The sequence below is a fragment of the Gracilinanus agilis genome, chromosome 2, assembly GCF_016433145.1.
Source record: "Gracilinanus agilis isolate LMUSP501 chromosome 2, AgileGrace, whole genome shotgun sequence".
Taxonomy (NCBI): Eukaryota; Metazoa; Chordata; class Mammalia; order Didelphimorphia; family Didelphidae; genus Gracilinanus; species Gracilinanus agilis.
The window spans coordinates 150,132,811-150,157,422 of NC_058131.1; the positions used below are offsets into that span (position 1 = coordinate 150,132,811).

Here is a 24,612-nt window from a genome sequence, read left to right on the forward strand (position 1 = left end):
TGCCCTACATGAAGTGCAGAATCTGGAATATAGTGGGTAGCTTAATAAATGCTTGTTAACTAAATGACTTGACTGTCTACTTATATACCCATCACTGCATTGTAACAGCCTTTCTCCTGAAACCTAAAAGTATCTTAACATTTGTATGATTCCTTTTACATTATTTCAGAAGTAATTCACAATCATTGTGATCATGTTAATCCTACCTCCCCTGCAATTCTAATCTGATTAGGGCAATCTAAAGTCTAGGAAAAAAGAAAACATGATTTTTTACAAAGGACACTAGAGAACAAATCACTTTATGGGCTTTGAAAGACAGTTACCAGGTAACAAACTTTTTCAAATAATGCTTAAGGTTAAGTCTTTGGGGTTACTCCTTTCTTTTGAACATTTGACATCTGACCAGGTCTTCTAAAAGCAGCTATTGTAATGCTATCAGTATGAGGGCTCCATTCTACTGCTCTGGTTTTCTAACTACTACAAATCTACATATATTAATCCATCCCCTCCAGATCTAAGCCTATGAATAAACCAGCTTTAAGGATGTCCAAAATAGTGGTGGATGATAAAGTCTTTCTCTGACTAATTTTGATTTTTAGAGCTTGAAATTCACAGTGATGAACTACCTCAACCAACAGATTTCAAATGTTGAAAGTTCTAGCAAATTCTCTGAAGCATAGAATGACTAATGAATGGTCTCCCTCATGATCACACAGCTAACAATTGCCAGAATCAGGTTCTAAACTCAGGTCTTCCTGCTTCCAAGCTTAGCTTTTTATTTTCATTTACTTCATCAAACTATTCACATCTGTTCTTCCACTTAGTTAGTGCTTCTTAGGACCCCAACAGATGTGGGATTGCCAGTCAGAAAACCATTTAAATGTCTTTCAAGAGAATTGAAATAACAGTCAACTTACGGGTAAGTTCAATAGCTCGTCGAGAGAAAGACTTCTTTGCTTTATAATTTACAACCAATTCTGAAGCCTCTTCTCTGAAGGCACTCCTAAATGAAAAAAAAATTAAGATGTAAATATGTATCTGTGGTAATCTTTTTGGAAAACTGAATTCATAAAACAGAGAGCAAATGTTAATGTTAACTACTGTGCCACCCATCAGCTAAAGTCCCTGGAACACTGGAGCTGACAGGCGAGTTTTTGCCTTATTTTGCTTGGAATCAGGCCTACACTCACTTTCAAAATTTTCTTCCAATTCCAATTTATTTTTGTCTACTCCTATTAGAATGGTAAACTCTTTGAGGGCAGAGACTATTGTGCTTCCTTGTATTTTGTATCCTCAACTTAGCACAGAACTTGATACATGTTGTTGCTTGGTCATTTTTTAGTTGTATCTGACTTTTTGTGACCCCAGTTGCAATTTTCTTGGCAAAGATACTATACGGTTTTGCAATTTCCTCCTCCATCAAATAAGGAAACTGAGGTAAACAGGGTTAAGTGATTTGTCCAGGATCACACAGTGATTTAACAGTGATACATTGTTTAATCAAGTACTTCACTAATTGTACCTGTTGCTAATCAGCTTGTTCTTTTAAAAGAGAATAGTCTTCTTTTTGTGGCATGGACCCCTTTGACAATTTGGTGAAGTTTTTGAATCTCATTGCAGAATAATGTTATTAAATGAATAAAATAAAAGTACACTGGATTACAAAGGAAACCTAGGATGTGGAAATAGATATCAAAAATTCAAATGTATATAAAAATTTCAAACTTAATTTAGGTATTCCAAGTTAAGAACTCTTGTTTTAAAAGAACCCCTCCTCCCAAAGATAAACTGTATTTTCATTTTATGAAGTTTTTCTTTTTTTTCTTTCCACTGCCTTTCCAAGTTTGCAATGCAATATTCAAATAACTTGAATTCCAGAATCCAAAAATGTTGGAGAGCCATTGGTCAGGTCAAAAATCTTGGCTAGGCAAAGAGTAACACCCCTTCCCTGAAAGCTTGTTCCTTCTGCATCTACTAATATTTTTGGTAATTTGTTCCTGCAGACTAAAATAGTAAAAAAATGTTGATGCTTTGCCAAGGGGCTCCCATGACTCAATAAGATCTCAGTTAGATTTTACTTCTAAAGTTTAAAAAATATGTATGATGATTACTGTAGAGCTAGAGTTTTAAAACTAGATCTACAGACTTCCTTCCCTTCTCCCTGCCTCTATCATTTGGCTCAATGTCTGGCATATAGTAAATATCTGACTTTTTTTTTTTGCCTGCTTGCCATAGATAGATTTCAGGAGGTAAATGAACTTAGGTAGGGGGGAAAATAAACCTTTATTTTCATTAATTCCTAACTGAAACTTAGCATTTCATTGTGTTGTGAGTATAAGCAATAAAATATTATTCCAAGAAGGTTTCGCCAGGCTGCCACAGGGTCCATGAATCCCTGGATTAGAGGAATTTTATGGGTCAAGAAGACGTCAAATTTCCTTCTGAAAGGAGGAAGAAAATAGAAGTGGAAAGGGTAGCAAGTGAAAGAATTAGGGAGGTACTTGTGAGATTACTGGAAAGGGGAGTCTAGCCTTTAGCAGCAATTGAAGCCCTTGACTAAAGCCATTAGAAACCGCCAGTCATTCAATTAGCATTTTTCTGAGTGTCTTCTATGCGTAAGAGTGATTTTATCTTTTATTTCTTTGGGTTTGCATTTACTGATCATCCATTCTAAGTGCCCTCAAAAAAATCCAATTATCACAAAATGAGAAATACTACTTCTACATATCAGATACCTGCTATGATGCTAACCTAGGAATTTCTGCCTAGTTGGAATAAAATGTTTTGTTTAACTACACATTTTTAAGGGTTGTCCAAATCAATGCTGGACCCCTCAAGCAGAATGGCCCTTGAAAGCAGGGTCTGTTTTTTTTTTGTTATCTCTTTGTATCCTCAAGTATATAGCAAGATACTTTGCAAATGGTAAGCACTTAACATATCTTTTTGAATTGCTTTAAAGTCCAAAAGTTTTAAACACATTGATTTTAGAGTTAAGAGGACTTCACAGATCTTGCAGTACAACCTTTTCATTTTACAGATGCAGAAACCAAAGCCAAGTGGTTGCAGCCTGCCCAAGGGTCAATGAGTGGCAAGCTGGAAACTAGAAGCTATATCTCACAATTTCTAATCCAGTTTTTTCTTCTATACCATATTTGCAGCCTTTGGGTCTTCTGAATATTACTTGACGATATGGAGAAAGAACAAAAAATACTCAAAGCAGTTAAGAACCAAACAACTGAAAACACCAGGGAGACATTTCAGCTAAATCACCCATCTGAGAAAAAGATCCGTTCACTTTTTCAAACTACAGATTTGTTGTTCACATGTTGAAGTGTGATACTTACAAATCGGGGGTTCTCAAATGGGATAACCAAAAGCTACTAGTTAGTATCTAAATCATATTCAATGAGCAGGGCAGGTCAAATGCCACCACCACTTCCCATTCCCCAAAGTTTTGAGGAATTGCAGGAGGAGGTCATGCCAAAGAAGAGAATTTGTCTGGCAATACATCCACAGGTGATGGGAAATGAATTTGGGTCCCCCATAACTGACTGTAATTGATTAATACTCTTCTCCATTATTAGTGATCGTAAGATTTAGTGGAAAACATTTTTTTAAGTAGGTTCTCATCAGGAAAAAGTTTGGGATCTCTACAGTAAAGTATAGTTTTTGTAACCAGATAATTTAACATTTAAGATCTTTACATATAATTATACATAAGTAAACACTTATACTAAAGATATTTTTGCATGATTTCTAGTTGAAGAAATATTAATTGGGTTTTAGATTATTAAATTGAATTGGTATTATTAACTATCTCTGAGAGTGATTCTTAGCCTTGGATTTCTGCCAAAATCAACTGTAGTGAACCACAAAAAAGTTAATATTTGAGAATCTGCCTAACTAAGAAAATTGTATGATTTGGTAGACTGGTCATCCTAAAGGTTACTATACCATTTACTACAGAATGGTTTTGGCTCAATCTAATTGGACTGAAAGTAGGAGCATATCAAAATGACTAATCAGAAAAGTGCTAATATGTAGTATTCTTTTATTTCAAAATTGGAGGGAGAAAGGGAATGAGAGGCAGAAAAGATGAATTTTTTGATGACTAAAAAAATAAAATTTGATTTAAAAAAGATGTAATATTATTTGTTTTAATGCTAATTATAGTTCTTTGACTTACCCAAATTTTGTTTCTTGTAATCTCTTTCTAATAGCTAGAGATATATAAAGAATTAGTCCAATAAGAATAATTCCACAAAGGCATCCAAGAATAATTATGATTGGGTCTGTATTCCCTGGTGCTGGAGTTGAAGAAGGAGCCAAGTCTATTATGCCTAGGAGGGAAAAAAGTCATTTTCAAATTAAAAACCAAAAATACTCTTAGAATTTTAACCAAATAAGAAGTAACAGTTTAGTGCTGCTCTCTCTTCACTCCTACATTTTCATCCTTTCAAAGGTTGCTGGTAATTAATATAAGAAGGAATGGTCTTGTTGTTTGGTCTCAGAGATCAGAAACAAAACCAGTGAAAGTTGCAAAGAAGGAGATTTAGGCTTGGTGCGAGAAAAACTTTCAAACAATTCAAGGTATCCAAGAATGAAATGGGATCTCCCTAGAGATAGTGGGTTCTTCCTCACAAGAAGTGTTCAAGCTACATGATCACTTGTCAGATATATTATAGAAGGGATTCTGGATCAAGTAGGATCAAGGTTTCAGCAGCCTTGGAGATTCCTTCTCAAATTTTGTAGGTTTTTGTCTTGATCACAGTTTTTTTTTTCCACCAACAAAAAATTGGATTGCCCACACTTTTTCATATTGAAAACTAAGAGTTTTTCATGTCTTCTATTCTCTTGGTTTGTAGTAATAACAGAAAGGAAAAACAAACATCAAACAGTGCTAAGGTTTTGATGAATTTATTCACTTTATCACACAAAAATGATCTGAAATAACTTTAAAACTTTGTAAACTTCAGAGAAAGGCATTTACTATATGTGATATAGATAAGAGCTCTTATCTTCTTGGACTTCATATAAGTAAATCTGTACCTGGTCAGCCTATCTCTCTTTTGTTTTTTTTTTTTAAACCCTTACCTTCCACCTAAGAATCAATACTGTGTATTGGTTCCAAGGCAGAAGAGCAGTAAGAGCTAGGCAAAAGCAGGTTAAGTGGGTTGCCTAGGGTCACACAGCTAGTAAATGTCTGAGACAATTTTGAACCCAGGACTTCATCTCTAGTAGTGGCTCTCAGTCTACTGAGCCACCTAGCTGCCCCCGCCAATGTTCCTTTAAGAGAAGTCCAAGACGTGATATTTCTATTTCATAGACACATATTCCTTCCCTTCTCTATGTATACAACTTTTCTCAAATTAAATGGATTTTTCATAAAACTTGAAAAATTACCTCCCACTTCACACACCCCCAAATCTATCAATCTTCTTTACTTCTATAATTCCACTGAGACTATTATCATCCTTTTGTTTACCTAGATTCACAGCCTTAGAATCATCCTCAACTCTCCACCATCTTCCACCACTCATATCACATTAGTTATCAAGACTTTGTTTCTTAGAACTCTACAACATCTCTCACATCCATCCCCTTAAAGAAGGGGATGTACTTACATGATCACCACTCCTTAGTTTAGACCCTCACCACCTTTCCCATATGTTACTGAAATAGCCTCTTTACTGGTCTCCCTGTATCCAATCCTGCCCACCTCCAATCCATCCAGAACTATGAAACTGGTACTTCTAAAACACAGGTCTTGCCACATCACTCTCATACTTCAGTGGCTCCCTATTGCTTCTAGGGTAAAATAAAAACTCTTTTGTTCATCTTTTAAAGCCCTCACACTTTCTAGATGTAACCTATCTTTCCATTGTTGTTGTTACTATATCATTTTCAATCATGTATCACTCATAGTGATGTCATTTGGTGTTTTCTCAGGTGAGGAAAATGAGGCAAACAAGGTTAAATGACTTGCCCAGGGACATACACCTAATCAGCATCTGAGGATGGATTTGAACTCAGGTTTTGCTGACTCCAGGTCTGGTGTTCTAACCACTGGGAAACACAGCTAACCTTTATGCCCTATCTTTCCATACTTATTATTATCCCCACACACACACTATTCTCCAAACAAACTAGCTTCCTTGCTATCATTATTATACTTATCTTCCATTTATTTGCACATCTTAGCAAAGTGAATAGGCTGTTCCCCATATGTTGAATCTCTCTCCCTTCCCCCTTTTGCCCCCTTTCTCTCTCACCCTCCCTCCCCTCTGTCTCTTCCAATATATGAGGCTTTTTCTAATGTCTCATTTGTTATGCTTTTGTTCTCCTTTTCTGTAAATCGCTTTGTACAGGTGATGGCAGTTGGTGCTTAATTTCTGTTGAATTAGATTAAACTGAATTTAATTACTAACCTTCCCCAGAATCTAAAACCTGTGAAAAGATCCTATTCTAACCCTAAGAGCAAAGTTTAAGTGGAAAGAATGGGTAGGCCCCCTTTGTTCTTATTTCTCTATAAAGGGCTGGTTAATTCAGGCCTCTATTCCTAGACTATGCCTGCAATTGGATACATAGGCCACTTTTATAAGCAAACAGCAGCAGCAGAAAAAGATACCCCACCCTAACCCACTCCCCAATAAAACATGAGTGACTTGAGGGAAGAACCTGCTCCATTTTAATCTTTACATCCCCTTAACAGAATTCCTGGCATGTGGTCTATGTTTAATCCATGCTTGTTGGCTGACTGACATTACACCAACCTGCACAACACACACAAATACAACACGACAACAATAGCCCTTTATGCCAGGATATTTAGACAAGTCCAAGATGGGCCAAAGTCAGAACAAAAGTGGTTCCATTAGACTGTGAAATCAGAGGCTGTGTACTAGGTCACCTGATGCAATGTTAAGACTCCACGCCAGAAGAATAAAAAACAAGGTACCAAAAGCACTGCATAGGACCAGGATTTTGAATCTGTAAGCCAGGAGCACTTTGGAGAGTCCAGTCCTGAGAATACCATTTTCACATCTACTTGTTTATGGAGAGTATCACATTAAGGCCATTTGGCCTTTCCAACAGTAATATTGGAAGTAGAAATGGATTGAAGTGTCAAGTGGTATTTCAAAATCAAGCCCAAAGATAAATATTAGATGAGTCTTTCTCTTTTCTGCTGAACTAAAAGATCCTGCCAATCCCCATAATACTGGTTTAGCAAGTTAATATTCAATGATCTCCAGAAGTACTTTTCTCCACCCCAGGGAATTAGAAAATCCAAGGAGTAAAGCCAAATTTTCTATCTTCAAAGCACTTATCTTCCTAATGAACTATATACTTCCGTAAGACTTTCAGAACAACCAGGGGCCATTTAAAAGCATGTGATGAGATACTTTATAACTAGGAAAACCAAGTGATTTTATGATTGCAAAAAAATGTACTTTGACTCTGACATCAGTCTTAAATCATTCCCTCCTCCCATAATGTATTTAATGACAATCTGGTCACCACCTGACAACTACTTTCTGGCAGCAAATAAGGATATTAAGTCTTACCATTAGCTGGAATGAACACATCCACCGGGTCACTGAAAGGCCCAATTCCTCCCTTAGTGACAACAGCAATCCTCACTGTACATGTAATATTAGTAGCTAACACAGGAAGAAGAGCAAAGCTGTCATTCTGGTCCACTTCTTCAGAATATTCCTGCTGGGAACAGAGACAAAAATCATCAAAATACTGATACAGCCAACTGTACCTTTAAAAAACTGTAGTTGCACAGATTTAGACCATTAGGTCCAAGCTCATCATTTTTTAGTTGAGAAAAATAAGAGCAAGCAAAGTTATGTGACTTTCCAAGGTCACAAAGGTAGTAAAGTTACAGAACCATAATGTGAACCCAGGACTTTGATTGCAAATCTAGGGTTTTTTCCACTACCTCATGTTATAAATAGGACTATCATCTTTTCTTGCTTTCTAAAAAACAACACTATAAAGATTACATAAGCAGGCTTTCTTTCTCCTCGATTTTTAGAAATAAAATTTTACCACGACATGCACTAAGGTCATATTTTTGAAGCAATAATGAATTTCTAAAATATAAGGGATTCATAGGATTGAGACCTTTATGGGACCTTAAAGTTCACCGAGTGACTAGATTCTAGTCCTATTCCCCCATTTTACAGATAAGAAGGTGTGTGTGTGTGTGTGTGTGTGTGTGTGTGTGTGTGTGTGTGTGTGTAGAATGAGTGGTTTGTTAATATCACACAAGAAAGTAAAAATAAGAATACATGAGTTTGAATCCAGGTCCTTTGATACTTGTGCTCCACTCATTATACCTAGTTAGTTGCCTTTCCTCAAAACTCAGCAAAACTGAAATGATTGCCATAAGGTCTTTCTTTCTCTCTCTTTATCTCTCCATCTCTCTAGCTCCAGCCACTCCCTTCTTTTCCTTTCTTTCACATTTCACTTCAATCGTTCTTCTATACAATCTTTGATACAGTTGAGGTACAGTGGGAATCAGAGGCTAACCTTTTCAGGAGAATGTTCTGTGAGAATAAAACAGGGAAAACTTTTTTTCCACCCAAATGCAAAGTTAATCACAAAACAGAACTTTCCACTGGATATAGAAGCCCTGGATTCTGGATATAGAATCCCTGACTTCACTCTACAAAGGGGAGTCATTTCTTTTTCTAAGGAGTAAGTAATAATTAGTGTACCCAGCTGACAGCATCAGAGGCTGCTGAAACCCAACCCAAACCAAGTGTTTCCGTGACACTCATATTCTTATGCCCTTCAGTCTTGTGCCAGTCACTCGTCCTGGTAATTTTGCAGGGTGGAGTCAAGCCCCATCTATAAGGAAGGGACAATCACATTATTCATGGCCAAGGGAGAATATGTGCCAGTAAGCCAGAGTTTTTTCTAATTCTGACCTGGCAGGAATCATCAGGAAACAAAACGGTACAACCCAGAAAGGTTACTAAAAGAAGTGTCATTTTAGATACATTCTCATTTTTCTTACCTCAAAGGGCTTTGAGCTTATATTAAGATATTGCTGAGGCAACTAGGTTGCTTGGTGGATAGAGTGCTGGTCTGCAGTCAAGAAGATTTGAATATAAACTCTGCCTCAGACACTTCCTAGGCGTGTGACCCTGGGCAAGTCACTTAACCACAAATGACTGGCCCTTACCACTCTTCTGCTTTGGAACTGATAGTAGCTATTCTAAAACAGGAGGTAAGGATTTTCAATTAAAAAAATACTACCAATCTATGTATCAGGCACTATGCTAACTAAGCACTTTACAAATATTGGTTCTTGAACAACCCTGAGAGATAGGTGCTATTATTATGCCCCTTTTTACAGTTGAGGAAACTGAGGCAGATAGCAGTTAAGTGATTTCTCCAGGGGTCACATTGCTAGGAAGTATCTAAGGCCAATTTTAAATTCAAATCTTCCAGACTGCAGATCCAGCATTCTTTCCATTGTGCCTAGGCAAATTCATAGAAACATTTCTAGTATCCCCTGATAATCAATCAAATCAAAAAGCATTTATTAAACAATTACAGCTGCTCTCCATTTTCCATTACAGGCTTTGCTTGGCTGATGCCAAAGGACATCAAGGCTCCAGCAGGATAAGGTGACCACCTGAAATCTCATCTCCATGCTGATTGACTCAGTACCTTCTTGGCTCCCTTAGTAACCTCTTCCCTCAGACTGGGGGGCTGGAGGGCAGAGCAATAAATACTTCTGAAAGCCTTCCTTTATAAAGGACTCAGAAGTTTCCAGGTAACTTTCCACTTTCTATCAAAAACTCTGCTTGGTTTTGATTCCTTGAAACAACATCCCCCTCTCCATCAGGTACTCCCTGTCTCCCACCTTTTCAGCTTCCTTTTGTGTGCTGTCTTCTCCCATGAGGCTATAAGCTCCTTGAGGATAAAGGCTATCTTTTTCTTATTTGTATCCCCAGTGGTTAGCATAGTGCTTGGCACATAGTAATTGCTTAATAAATGTTTGCTGCATTAAATTAAATTGAAGTTCTATTCCTCAGACACTGTATTAGTTACTAAGACACAAAGACAAATGCAAAAACCGTGCCTATGCTTCGAAAGTCTTATAGTTTAACATGAGGAGACAACATGTACAAATGTAGAAAATGTACATATATAAACAACATGTACATATATAGAAAATAGATGAGGCTGTCAGGACAGCTGAAAGGACTAAGCCATCAGATTCAAGTGCAAGCCAGGGCAACTAAGTAGTACAATAGGTAGAAAACCAGGCCGGGAGTTGAGAAAACCTGGGTTCAAATCTGGCCTCGGACACATCCTAGATATGACTCTGGGCAAATCACTTAATCCCAATTGCCTAGCCCTTATTGTTTTCCTGCTTTAGAATTAGTATTAATTCTAAGACATAAGGTTAGGGAGGGAGGAGGAGAGAGAGGGAGAAGGGGAGAGAGAGAGAGAGAAGGAGAAAGAGACAGAGAGACAGAGAGAGACAAAGAAGGGAGGGAAGGAAGGGAAGGGGGAGAGAGAGAGAGAGAGAGAGAGAGAGAGAGAGAGAGAGAGAGAGAGAGAGAGAGAGAGGAAGAATATATCATAAGATATAGAAATGGAAGGGATCTAAGCATTCATGTTGTTGAATTCACCCAGCAAGGTTAAGCATCTTGCCCAAAGTCATATGAGTGCAGCAGAGCCAAAATTCAAACCCACGTTCTTTGATTCCAAACCCAGGGCTCCTTCTACCATTTCCTGCTGCCTCCAAGATTTGTTTCCCTAAGATTCCCTGCATTTGAGTTCTACATGAGCTTTTCTGAAACACTGCCAAGAAGCTTTATAAACAAAGGATTCATAGGTTGACTGGTCATTCTGTATTTTAATTTTTTCAGGAAAAATATCATTAAGTACAGTCATTCTTTTTTTTCCTCCAAACACACACTGTCACTTCTTGAGCCTGAACTTAGTCAGCCAAGCAGCTGAGAAAATGACTAGTGCTATTTTGCATCTTACTGGTGGAAAACAACTATTTTTTGAAATATTATACAATAGACATGGCTGACTGGTGAGGAATACAGTAAACTCCCTTCCATCTGTTCACTAATCTCAGCATATATGATGACAGTACAATGCATTGTCTATGAGGGAAATCAGTAAATAGCAAGAGGAAATCGGGGCACAGCTGCGATGGAACCACCTCAGAACCTACTTGAACCATGAGCCTCTTAGCAGCTCTGTTTTAAAATGATAACTATATCTATTTCCCTCTCCTGTTAGATCATCAATTCCTTTATCTTTGTTTCTTCCTGAGCTCCTAGCAAAGTACTCAGTACGTAGTTGAAACTTAATAAATGTTTTCTACTATTTTTTGTTGAAATACTCTTTCAATACAATAACTCACATTTCCATAGGACTTTAGGTATAGGGCATCTTCCTAGGATGCTAGATTGAGAGCTGAAAGTGATCCCAGAGGATATCTAATCCAACTTCCTTGTTTTACAGATGGGAAAATTGAAACCAAGCAAGAGATGACTTGACCAAGGAAGGAAGTAAACATGGTGAGATATGGAGCCACATTGTCTAATTCCAAAGTCAGAGTTCTATCCAGTGGACCACACAACCTCTCTTCCCAACATCCCTCTGTGATAAATGGTACTAATTACTATCTAAGGAAACAGAGGATTGAAAAGGTTAAAAGACTTGCTCATATCATACAGCTAGTAAGTATCCAAGACAAGTTTTGGACCATTGACACCAAATTCAATGTGTATTCTACTACACTAAAGGAGTCAAACACATGCAGCCTGCAACACTCCCAAATGCAGGCAGAACCAGATCAAAATGTCATTGTGATATATTTAACAAAGAAAATAAAAATACAACAAAACACAGATAACATTCCATTTAAAAATGAAGCCACTATGTGGTCTATAGAACCATATGTATGGATTAATGACCTCACTTTCTATTTGAATTCAATACGTGTTGTCTCTCATTTGATAAAGGAACCAAAATCCTAATAAAAGTATAAGGTTTTTAAATTTGAATTTTTTTGGAAGGAATAATACAAAGAGATTAAAGAGTAGGTTGGGAATAAAGAGGGAAATTAAAGTTTTCTCCTTTGATATCATTTGATATCCTTTGATGTCATTCATTATGAAAACCAAAGCAAATTATTTTTCCATTTTAGTCTCTTGGCCCTAATCTATAAAACATAACTTTACTACCTTGCCAGGGAGCCAAAATTAATTCAGTTGTGCTTGTACCTTTGGAGGGTTTTGGAAATATTCTCATTCTCTATTGCACTGACAGAGATGGAACCGCCATTAACTGCTTGCAGTGTGATATTTAATAAGACAAACAGTACATATTTCAGTAGAAATGACCATCTTATGATAGAAATAGCAACATTCACCAGAAAATTCCTTTTAATAAATAGCCACCCCCTTTATTACTTTAAAAATACCTTTAAAAAAAGAAATTACTCTGACTTATGTACAGCTTTTCAGAAATGAGACAGTTACACAAATAGTACGAGACTATATTTTCAAAGCTCTTTATTTAGTCTTAATTTAATCTTTATACTATGCATAGAAATCTATAGATAGAGATATTCAGAAGTACTCTGATGGGGAAAGAGAACTGGACCTAAGAAGAGAATAAGACTATATGCACTACTTATGTCAGAGGACTGTTGTAAGGAAAGCACTTTTTAAAAACTTTAAACACTAAAGAAAGAGAGGGGGCAGCTGGGTAGCTCAGTGGATTTAGAGCCAGGCTTAGAAATGGGAGATCCTGGGTTCAAATTTGACCTCAGATACTTCTAAGCTGTGTTACCCTCGGCAAGTCACTTAACTTCCATTGCTTAGCCCTTGCTGCTCTTCTGCTTCGGAACCAATACACAGTATATTGATGCTAAGATAGAAGATAAGAGCACAAAAAGTCTCTACAGAAGGGGCAGCTACAGTAGACACTTCCTAGCTACATGACTTTGAACAATTCACTTAATAACCTAGCCCTTATGGTTCTTCTGCCTTAGAATCAACTTAGTATTGATTTAATAAGAAGCTACAGGTTTTAAAAAAACAATGGGTAATGTTATGTACCATGAGAAATATGGAAATATAGTCTTATATTAAACTGCCCATAAAGACAACTATGTTATCTATGTTCTATTGTATTTTTATTTTTTATTTTTATTTATTTTGTGAAATATTTCCCAGTTAGATTTTAATTTGTACAGGCTCCATATGTGATACCCCTAGTCTACATGACAACTGCATTCATTTTAAGGTTAATATTACAAGCTTAAAGTGGTAGTAGAGGTCAAAGCAGAATGAGGCAGCATGGCATAAATGGATAGAGAGCTGACCTCATGGCCAAGGAGAGCTGGGTTAAAGTTTTGTTCCTGACCTAACTGGCTCTGTGATCCAGGTTAATCATAACTTCTTGGTACTCTAAATAGTGTTCTTTTCTTTTCTTTTCTAGTCCCCCCCCCCTTTCTGGCTTAGAATTGATACTAAGTATCGGTAAGGGTTAGGCAAAGTGACTTGCCCAGGGTCACACAGCTAAGAAGTGTCTGAGGCCATTTTTGAATCCAGGACCTCCTGTCTGCAGGTCTGGAACTTGATCTACTGAGCCACCTAGCTGCCCCTCTAATGAGCTTTTAAAGACACTAATGCTGTGGCCCTGCATAAGTAGGAGACATTTACTCATTTGTGAGCTCTTCATGCCAAAAGGCAGCCAGGTGTGGCTCAGTGGCAAGAGTTCTAGTCTTAGAGTCGGGAAGATCTGAGTTCAAACCCAGCCTCAGGAACTTCTGATCTATGTGATCTTAGGCAAGTCAGACATTTAACCTGTTTGCCACTAGAGAAGGAAATGGCAAACTATTCCAATATTTTACCAAGAAAACTGCATGCACAGAAGTCCATGGGGTCATGAAGAGTTGGACATGACTGAAATATGAAAAATAATAAATGCCAATGAAATGATAGGTCTGCTCCCTGTCCTTTTTAGGTCATTCAGTTAATAGGCATTTATTAAGGATCTGATGTATGCCAGGAACTGTGTTAAGTTCTTGGGAAGACTTTGAATATAGAATATGAGAGCCTTTAAGTACCACCAAGATTAACTTATTAACTTTTAAAGGAATATGATTTCATTTTCTATAAACACAGAATCCACAAAAGCTTTCTCAGTCATACAACTTCTGGGGAAATTCTGAGTCAACCTTCTCTGATCTGGCTCCCAACAACCCTTCTAATCCTCTTTCATATTATTCCTGTTCATAACTTGCCGCTTCAGCGCTGCTGAACTGGTCTGCAGTTCCGTCAACATGAAATGCAATTCTTCTACCTCCATGACTTTGGACAAGTAATCTTACATGTCTTGTTTACTTAGATTACTTTGTATTTGCTTTGTAATTTAGTATACATGCCCATGTTGTTTTCCTTAAAAAAAGGCTGATTCCTAGAATCCTTTAGACCAGCTTCCACCCTCTATAAGATAACTTTCCCAATAATAAATTTATGTTGCTTGGACATATTTTGTTTTTACGCATATGTATATGTGTTTCCCCTCCCCAAAAGTCTAATAATCTTAAAATCTTTGAGATAGGACCTTTATTAAGTATATCATCAGCAAGTTATACACTTGAACCATATTATCTTCACTCATCCAAGAAATGGGTTTACTGAGCTAAGATAATATTATGCCCTTGTTCTCTCTAGAGGACTGATTAAAGAGGGGAAAAACAGAAAACTCTGGAGTTAGAGGGTCTAGATTCGCATCTCACCCCTGATGCTTACTGTGGGACCTTAGGCAAATCAAATATCTGCTTTTAGGCCTCAGTTTCCTTATCTGTAAATGGAGAGGGTTGGATTAGATACCTGGAAGACAGGTTTCTCTGAACTCTAAATCTAATACCCTATAAAAAACATTATTGATTGTACCTTTGTGAAACTGCAGTTAAAACTATTTTAGGGTCATAGATATAGAGCATAAAGGGAATTTAGACACTATCTAGTTCAATGTATTTTTTAACAAATGAAGAAATTGAGGTTCATAGGGGTTAAGTGATTTGTTCATTATCCCACACTCTTGAATTAGCTAACATGACATATATAGGGAGCACAATAAATTCTTCATATAATTCAGTACCAGGAAAATCTGTCACTTCACATGAATGTTAAAGAATTATATAAACCCAAAGATTTCACTTTTTGCTTGCCCTGACAATAAGTTCAACACTCAACTAAAGATCCTAGCACACTGAGTTTCTGAAACATCTATTTCTCTACCCTCTTTAATGTATTTTTATTTTGTATTTTTGCTCATCTTGTTTTACATGAGTTTATACATATTAGTATATATGTATGTGATTGTAAGTTGTCACAACTCCTTTATGGAAAAATATAATATATAAGGCATCAGAAAAGCAACCACACCAAGAACAACTTGAACAAGAATGAAGGGACTATAGCTGAATGGACTATATAACAAGGAAAAGGCGGTACAATATATTCTTTAATTGCTCAAAAGGTACACTTTAAAAATTCCTTCCTACCATGTACAATTTCCCAGTTGATAGCGCTCAGGTGAGTATCAGAGACAATCTCTGAGACTCTTTCACTACTATAAAAGGCAATAAGCTCATTCTACCTTAGGAACAACCGAACAACCAACCAACCAACCAACCAATCAATAAGCCACATTAGTGATCCATTTCCGTCATAATGAATGTCAAAGAATATCCACATTCCCATTCTGATTTAGAGCTGAAAGGGCTCATAGAGGACCTCTAGTTCAAATGCTTTACTTAAGAGAGGGAAGAAAAAGATCCAGGGAGAGGTACTTACCCAAATTAACTCAAAGAGTAAGTGATGGAGCCAGGATTCAAACCAACATTTTCTGACTATAAATCTAGTGCTATTTCTCTATCACTGCAATTTTGTTTTATAGAACAAAGCGTTGTTATTTGCAATGTACTGTTAAAGACCTTTGCCCCATCCTCAAATTATCATGCATATACTTACCTATTTATATCTTGTATCTATCTTGGAAAGGGGAAATCTGACATCTTTGTTATTTTAAAATAAGAATTTGTGTTAGAAAGGACATAACTTGAGCTGAGATCTTTTGGACCTTTCTGTATGAAAATAAATTAATGCAAAGCAATTTCACTTCATGGGACATGTAATCAAGGCACTGATGTAGTCATATCTTCCATATCTTCTTTCTCATCTCATATGCACATACACACACACACACTCTTATATAACACTTTACTGCTTACAAAGTTAAAAACAACTGTGAGATAGATAGAACAAGGATTACTTCCATTTTACAGAAAAGAATCTGAAGTTAAGAGGAGTGAATGTCTTGCCCATGTTGGCTGCTTGCCAGTGGCAAAATTAGAACTTGTCCTTCTATGTTCAGTGCTCTTTTCACACTGGATGGGACCAGAGATTATTTTGGTTTTAGAGATATTGGATCATTCACTTTATAGCCAGATCTGTAATGACTTATCCAATGAGTATAACCTCTTTTCTTGATTCTCAACTTTAAGCTCTTACTTGAAAGTCAAGTTATAAAGAGAAGTGTTATATAACATAACCAATAGGAAAAAATATGTATATATACATATACATATGTATAAATACACACATATGAATGTGTGCACCCATATAACATATATTACATGTTATAAATATGACATTTACATATTGCTATGTAAATAGAGAGACATGGATAGATAAATGAAACAAAGATTTGGCAAAAGATTCAATATGTGGAGTGAGAATAAAAAGTCAAGTATGATGCAACTGAGAGAGAAGTAGGGAAATTTGAAAGAGGAATGGGTTTGGGATGTATGCTGAAACAATACAACTGCAATTTTCTTTTAGATTGTTTACTGAATGAGACTGGTGATTAATCAGTAGCAGTTTCTTAGTCATAGGATCAGAACTACAGAGCTGGAAGAAACCTTAAAGACCACTAAATCCAACTTCCTCCTCATTTTACAGATAAGGAAAATGAAGCTTAGGTAAGTTAAGTGACTTTCCCAAGGTCACAGAAGTAGTTAAGTAGCAGAAACAGGATTGCACTCAGGTCCTCTGATGCTTACACTCTCTACTGTGCTGCTTTAAGTTGCATAATAGGAGTAGGATACAGGATCCCCATTTATCTTTAGTATAACTACATAACAGCCAGGGATCAGTCTCTGAGAGAGTTTCAAGACTGTATATAGGAATGAATAAAGGGAGTATTTATCAAGTGCTTACTGTGAATGAAGCACTGTTGTAACTGCTGGAATCAAAATAGAAAAGTCAGATGAATCTTGCTCTCTAGGAGCTCACATTTTAATGGATGACATAGCACATATGGGCTGCAAATCAGATGGAAAGGACTCATAGTCCTTAGGATGACTTGGCAAAGTATATGGCAATGCCCTTTCTTTAGTATTATTCCTGATTTGTAAAAAACTGTATATGTTTCTGGTGTTAAACAGTTGGACAGTGCCAAGGAATTTGGGAGAAAAAAAATTTTTTATCACCCAAATCAGAATAAAAGAGTATGAATTACTTTCTAAATGTGTGCCCCATTGCTACATACCCAAGATATTTTATAAGTAAACATTTCTTTAAAAATCATGCAAACCAATTCTCCACAAAGATTCACAGAACTTTCTTCAGAGACAGAATATATTCTCTTTTTGTGCCTACCTCATAGAATCCTTACTTTCTTCCTTCTATACTTCCTTGGGCATTTCAAACTACGTATTTCTTAGGTACATCTAATTCAATATGTACAAAACAGGAGTCATAATCTTTCTCTCAAAAGTGTAAGGATTAAAAATGATAAAGGCTGATATTATGAGGGAAAATAATAATTTAATTAAAGCCATGATGGTAAAATAAATTAGATCACACGCCTGTAAAAATTCAAATTGCCTCCAGTCCCCATCTTGTCTACATAGTCAAAGAGGTCATCTCAAGCCCAACCTCCGAATTTAAGCTGCACTCTACGTTGGTTCCCGTTGTTTAACATTATCACATCAGAAACCGGAAACCCATTGGATCACAGAAAATGTAGTTTCAAAGTCCCCCACATGTCCACAGGAAGTTTGTAAAATACTTTTAAACAGGACCTCCCTGAATTCCAAGCAACACAAAAGCCACTCCTCTTCCAAATTTCCCTACTTTTGTCAAGTGTATCATCCTTGACTCATTATTCTTACTCATCACACATATCTAATCTTTTGTCAAATATTCTTATTTCTTTCTCCTACCTGGACTAATGCAATACCCTCTTAAGTGGTCTTCCTGTCATAAATCTCCACCGTATTCTAACCTATCCACCATACTTAGCTTCCAAAGGGATTTTTCTGAAGCACTCATCTGATCATGTCATTCCTTTTTTCAAACTCCTGTAGCTTCCTATTATTCCCAGGATCAAGTACAAATTCCTCTATTTGACATTTAAAACCTTTTACAACCTGATACCAACCTACATTTCCAGTCTTCTGAGTCATGTACTCTATGATCTGGGGCAGCTAGGTGGTGAAGCAGATAAAAGTGCTGGGCCTGGAGTCAGGAAGACTCATCTTTCTTTTAATTCGATCAATTTTTACTTTTGCTTTCTCTGAGATCATGATTGCAACCACTCCTTTTAAGACTCATCATCCTGTGTTCAAATGTGGCCTGAGACACTCACTAGCTGTATGATTCCGAGCAAGTCACTTTACCTTGTTTGCCTCAGTTTCCTCATCTTTAAAATGAGCTGAAGGAAACAGGAAATCACGTCAAAATATTTGCCAAGAAAACCCCAAATGATGTCACGAAGAATCAGATGCAACTAAAATGACTAAACAACACTATGGTCCAGTCAATCTTTTCAGAATGTTGGGAAATTATAATAGTCAAGATGTTTGGCTTTTGAGAAGAGTTGAGGGGAAAAATTGCATGTCTTCGTTTTCTTTGCAGAGGAAGGAAACTATAGTTAGATCATATTGCAAAAATTGTTGGTCTCAGTGGGTATATTCGTTGTTTTTCTTGTTCTGCTTTTTTCTCTCTTTTTAAAAATTCTTTGTTACAAAGGATGAATGAGAAGAGAATATATATATTTTTAAATGACATTTAAAAGTAGAACATATCAAAATTAACACCTCTCACTCAAAAAAATAACAAATGCTTTTAGACTGAAGGGAGGCATAATCTCTTCCTCCAACAAATCTTTTACAAGAATTTTCATACCCCCACTTCATAACATTCCGAAAACCTAGGCTCAGTCATGTCAAAGTGAATTCTGCCCAGCACATAATGAGCCATTAAACTTCTGCCATCATAAGACTGTTATTATATGCAGTGTATACAATTAGTAAAATGCAAATGACCTTTCCATTGGGCTGAGCCTGCATCTCTAAGGAGGCAGAAGGCCCAAGAGGTCACAGGCAATGGGAGCAGTGAGCAAAATGGGACATTCTGAACAAAAGGCAAGGGCCATGAACCCTGAACAAGAGAGTTTTCATAGTATTTAATATAAAGTGCTCTAGCTGGTGTAGGTTATGATGCTTCCATCATTCCTTCTCAACATTCAATTTCCTAACTCTCAAGACCTGTTCCAATCCCAGGCATTTAAAAGTAGCTTTTAGAGAGTCCAAGGAAATGTGAAACCTGTAAAAACTGTCAATTTTATTAACAGTTTTCTTTTCATAAGATAATTTTCTGCTGGCAAATCTGGGTCCCTCCTATGGCAGCTGGATTTGATTAGACATTATCTGCCCTAATTCTAGGAAGAACATTTGATTTATCAATGATCAGGATGGATGAATGCAAATTTAATAGTAAAGAGATGGTACCAAACACTACCAGAAAAAGACAAAGACATAAAACAAAAGCCTCCTCTCACACCACCACTATTTTACAATTGGTATTGACTGTACCCTCACAGGTAGATTTCAGAGTTGGAGGAAACCTTAGAGATTTAGTCTAACTCCTTCATTTTACAAATAAGGAAGACAAAAAATTTGAAGAGATATGAGCAAGGTTTAACTCCACTATGAGTAATCAAAAGTTGAGCAAAGATTCAAATTCAGGCCAAGATTCCAAAACCAATTCAATAAGATCCAGCGAGAATTTATTATGTGTCCACTATGTGTAACGTACCATCTTAAGTGCTGGGCTACAGAGATGAAATGAAAAATAATCTCATATAAGATCCTTACATTCTATTGAGGGGATGAAGAATTCAAACTGTGAAGCTTATACACGATCATATGAGGAGGAAGAGAAGAGCATTGATAACTAAGGGAATTAGGGAAAGCTTCCTTGGAGCCTTCAAAATGGCACAGGAGCTGAGCCTTGAAGGAAAGCTAAGCCTCAGGAAAATCCATACAATATTCATTCCTACCATTTAATACTGAACCCTATAACTAGAAATAAGAGGCCAAAAATTAGAAAAAATGCACTGCACCAAATTTAGTGCAAAGCTAATTTTATATACATCTATCTCCAGTGTTCTTCCTACTGTACCCCATATCTTCTGATATCCTAATATAAGCATATTGATGACAAAATGGATACATATGGATTTGAAGTCAGGGAGACTCAAATTTAAATCCAGCTTCAGACAATAGTTGTGTTACCCTGGGCAAGTCACCTAACCACAGTCTACCTCGGTTTTCCCATCTATAAAATAGGGGAAATAGGGCCAAACTCCCAAGGTTGCAGTGAGGATAAAATGAGATATTTGTAAAGTGTTTTGTAAACTTCAAAGTGCTATAAAATGCTATTTACTGTTAACATTATTGTTATTCATAGAAAATAACTCAAATCGTGGTTTACTCAATTACATAGACAATAGTCAAAATAAACTCTCTTTATTCCTACCAATTAAAACCTATAAAATAAAGGAGTTTGATTAGATTGTCTTTATGGCCTCTAGTATCTCTAAATTCTATTATTTCAGGAAATAGATTATATAATTTTACCAAAAGATAACTTAAGAAACTTGTATCCTGCCTTATTAAAACATCCAAATAGGACTTTGTACCATCTAAAACTAAAAGCCAAGAAAATGTACACTATGATGATATTCAGGATTCTTGAGTAGTTGATTTATGGGGAAAAGAAGAAAACATTCACAGCCACTACTATATTTCCAGGTGTCAAAATATTTTCCTTTTAATATCAACTCCATGGAAAGCTAATTCATTTTTAATAAAAGGATCTTTTGATTTAGTAGGGATTGCCACATTCTGCAAAATAAAGGTACCACATTTCATCATGGCAAGGTAACAGCTCACTTATTATAGAGGTTGAGGTCCCTAAACCAGAACTAGCAAAGGGAGTAGGAAGGTGGCCTTTGAAATAACTGCTTAAAAACCACTGTTTGAATGCCATTCATTTTTCTCTTGACCTTTCACTCTGACCCATATTTACATGCAAGTCTAGCAAGCTTATTTATCTTGTTTCCCAGCCCACAGCAAATCAGAAATTAGGAGTGAGGGGAGCAAGGCCAATAAAGGCAAGTACAAAAGCTCAAGACTAGTGCTAGCTAGCATTATGGAATATAAGTTATTCAGAGTAAACACTTCACCCCTGAATATTGAAACTGATGTCTTAAATTATTCCCACAAAGTGACTCAGGTCCTGAGAAAAACGCAACTCATAATTCAGTTAACAGAGTGATTCGGGATGGAGTTTAATTTTCTTTCCTTTTTACTACTTGCTCTTGGAGGAAGGTAGTAGTATAATAATATATAGTTAGTTGATCATAGAACCACCTTGGTTCTATGTAAGAAATGCTTGATCTCAACCATGCTGTAATTTGTTTTGTTTTTTAAATAAATGTAACTGGTGCCTTTTGTTTTCATTTAATTATTAGCTCCAAACTCCAATATCTTGTAATAAATCACCAACACCATTGTGGGGAAAGAAGCTTTTATAGCTATAGAGAGATGTATTCTTGTTTATTTTATTTTACTTTTTTTTAGGAGATATATTCTTAATCAAAGAAGAGACAATGGCTATTGCAAAGATAATATATCTAATTTTAGGACACTAAATTAAAAGATTTCTGTACACAGAAAAGAATACATATAGGCTAAGAAGGGAAGCCAATTGAATGGGGAAAAAATCTTTGTATCACATTTCTCAAGTTGGGAAACCAAGATATACAGATGTATCTAATCCTAAAAACCAATAGAACAGGGTAGGCACAGGATCTCAAAAGAATGCTAAACTGTTGACAAGCACATGGAAAAAAAATACTCAAATCACTATTAAGAGAAATGCAAATCAAAGTAACTCTGAAGTTTCACCTCATACGCTGAAAATTGGCAAAATGACAAAAGATGGGAATAGTCAGTGTTGGAGGGACTGTGGGAAGAGGCCATAATAGTACACTGATGGCAGAGTACACTCATTTTGAAAAGCAACTTATAATTGTGCAAATAAAGCTATGAAAATGTTCATATCATTTGACAATGAAATTCCACTATTAAGCTTATATCCCGAAAAGGTTATTAAAAAAAGAAAGTCCCCATATACACCAATACGTTTATAATAACACTTTTTGTAGTAACAAAGAACTGGAAACAAAATAGATCCACAATGACTGGGGAATGGCTAAACAAATTGTAACACATGAAGGTAATGAAATATTTTTACTCTGCTATTAAAAAATGACAAATATAATGTATAGAGAGAAACATGCAAATAATTCCACAAAGCAAGATAGTTAACAGAGCCAAGAAAACAATATAAATTACTTTAACAATATAAATGGAAAGAATAACTCCCCCAAATTGAAAGTAATATTGTTCAAAATTATAACAATCACAATAATAGTTAATATTATATATTGCTTTAAAGTTTGCAAAGTTCTTTATAAATATCTTGCTTTATCTCATAACAACCATGGGAGATAGTTACTATTATCCCCATTTTACAGAGGAGGAAACTGAGCCAAACAGAAATTAAGTAATTTGTGAAGGGTCATACAACTAATAAATATCTGGATTTGAACTCAGATTATTCCTGATTCCAGGTTTAGTACCCTCTTCACTGCACTACTTAGCTGAAAAAAACTATAAGGAACATACATGGTTCCAAACAAAAGATATAAGGAAACATTTCCCTTAAATTTCCCTGCAGTCCTTGGAGTTCCACAAGTATGGAACATTGCATATATTTTCAGGTTTTTTTCTGAGATAGTGATTTCTGCTGGGATTTTTCTTTTCTTTAAAAAAAAACTTTCTTTTATGGGATACTTCTCTGAAAAGAGATATGAGAAGAAATACTGAAGGAAATTTAAGGGACAAAAATTAAAAGCAAAAAGTATCAATTAAAATAATGTTTTTAAAGAAGGAAAGACAAAAGTTTCCATCTTCACAATCTCTCCCCGTCAAACCTTCTCTTATATTTTCTACCTACAGTCTGTGAAAAAGTTTTACGGGCAATATGAGCACTCCATCAAATCACCATCTGCAGCAGGAAGCCAGACCATTTGTTTTATCTCAGCAGTAATGGAAAGCAACTCATGTCAATTTATAAGAAAGAACTTGGGAAATAAGTCAAGAAGTTCAGACATTTCACAATGGTTCAAAATGCAAAGAAGTCACAAGGCAATAGAGGCTATTTTCCCAATTTCATTGTGTCTGAGCCATGTGGGCCTGAAAAGGGGAAATGAAAATGTAATCTTGTATTTTAAGGAAAAGCATGAATCATTTAATATAATCAAATATCTTTAAATTGTTTGCTCTTCACATTGAAAAACAAATATTTTGGAAATAGCACAAATGAAAAGGAGAGGCACAAATATGTTCGTGAAATAGATGCTTATGAAATAAACAATTTACCATATTTTTAATAAAGATTGCTGTGCCTTCCATTCATTGCATTATTCCATAATTTGAAGCTTTATCACATACTGTCTACTTGCAGAAAGACCCACTATCCTGTTTGAGATGAAAATAATCCATATCACTGCTAAAACCAGGAGGAAAAAAGGGACTTACCTGCCTAAAAATATAACTGAGATAATTGTTCCAGCTATTTCTCAAACAACTTATTTTCTCCTTCCCATAAGCTCACAGTAGTAATAGCCACATACTGTATCTAATTTTTTTTCCCTCATAGCAATTCTGTAAGGCAGGCAGTATTATTCTCATTTTCCAGGTAAGGAAACTAATTTTATAGTTATATTAATAACTAACAATTATACAGCACTTTAGGGTTTGCAAAGTATCTTACAAAATTGTTTTATTGTCATAACAACTATGGGGCAGATTATCCATGTTTTAGATACAAGGAAACAGAAAAATGAGGCTTAGAGAGGTTAAATGACATGTCAAGGGTCATCTAGCTAGTCTATATCACACAGGCAGGATTTGAATTCACAGCTTCCTGACTCCAGATCAAGTGTTCTATCCATTGCACCAACTAGTTGCCTAATTTTGTGTTTCAATAGTACTTTATATATTGAAAGCACCTTATATACATTATCTCTTTTGATCCTCCCAACACCCTGGAAAGGCAAATAATAAGATGATATTATCCTCATCTTACACATAAAGAAACTGAGTCCCAGAAGCTCATCCAA

At 36.0% G+C, this 24,612-nt stretch overlaps 1 protein-coding gene across 1 annotated transcript in view; it reads right to left on the reverse strand.

Moving 5' to 3' along the window:
• MERTK (MER proto-oncogene, tyrosine kinase) overlaps window positions 1–24,612 on the reverse strand; it is a 122,313-nt gene that overhangs the window by 21,720 nt on the left and 75,981 nt on the right. Inside the window, exons 9-11 of the mRNA XM_044659507.1 lie at window positions 7,566–7,716; window positions 4,187–4,340; window positions 918–1,003 (exon numbers count right to left, since the gene is read on the reverse strand). Of these exons, the coding sequence (XP_044515442.1) occupies window positions 918–1,003; window positions 4,187–4,340; window positions 7,566–7,716 (391 nt within the window). The remainder of the gene's footprint in view (window positions 1–917; window positions 1,004–4,186; window positions 4,341–7,565; window positions 7,717–24,612) is intronic.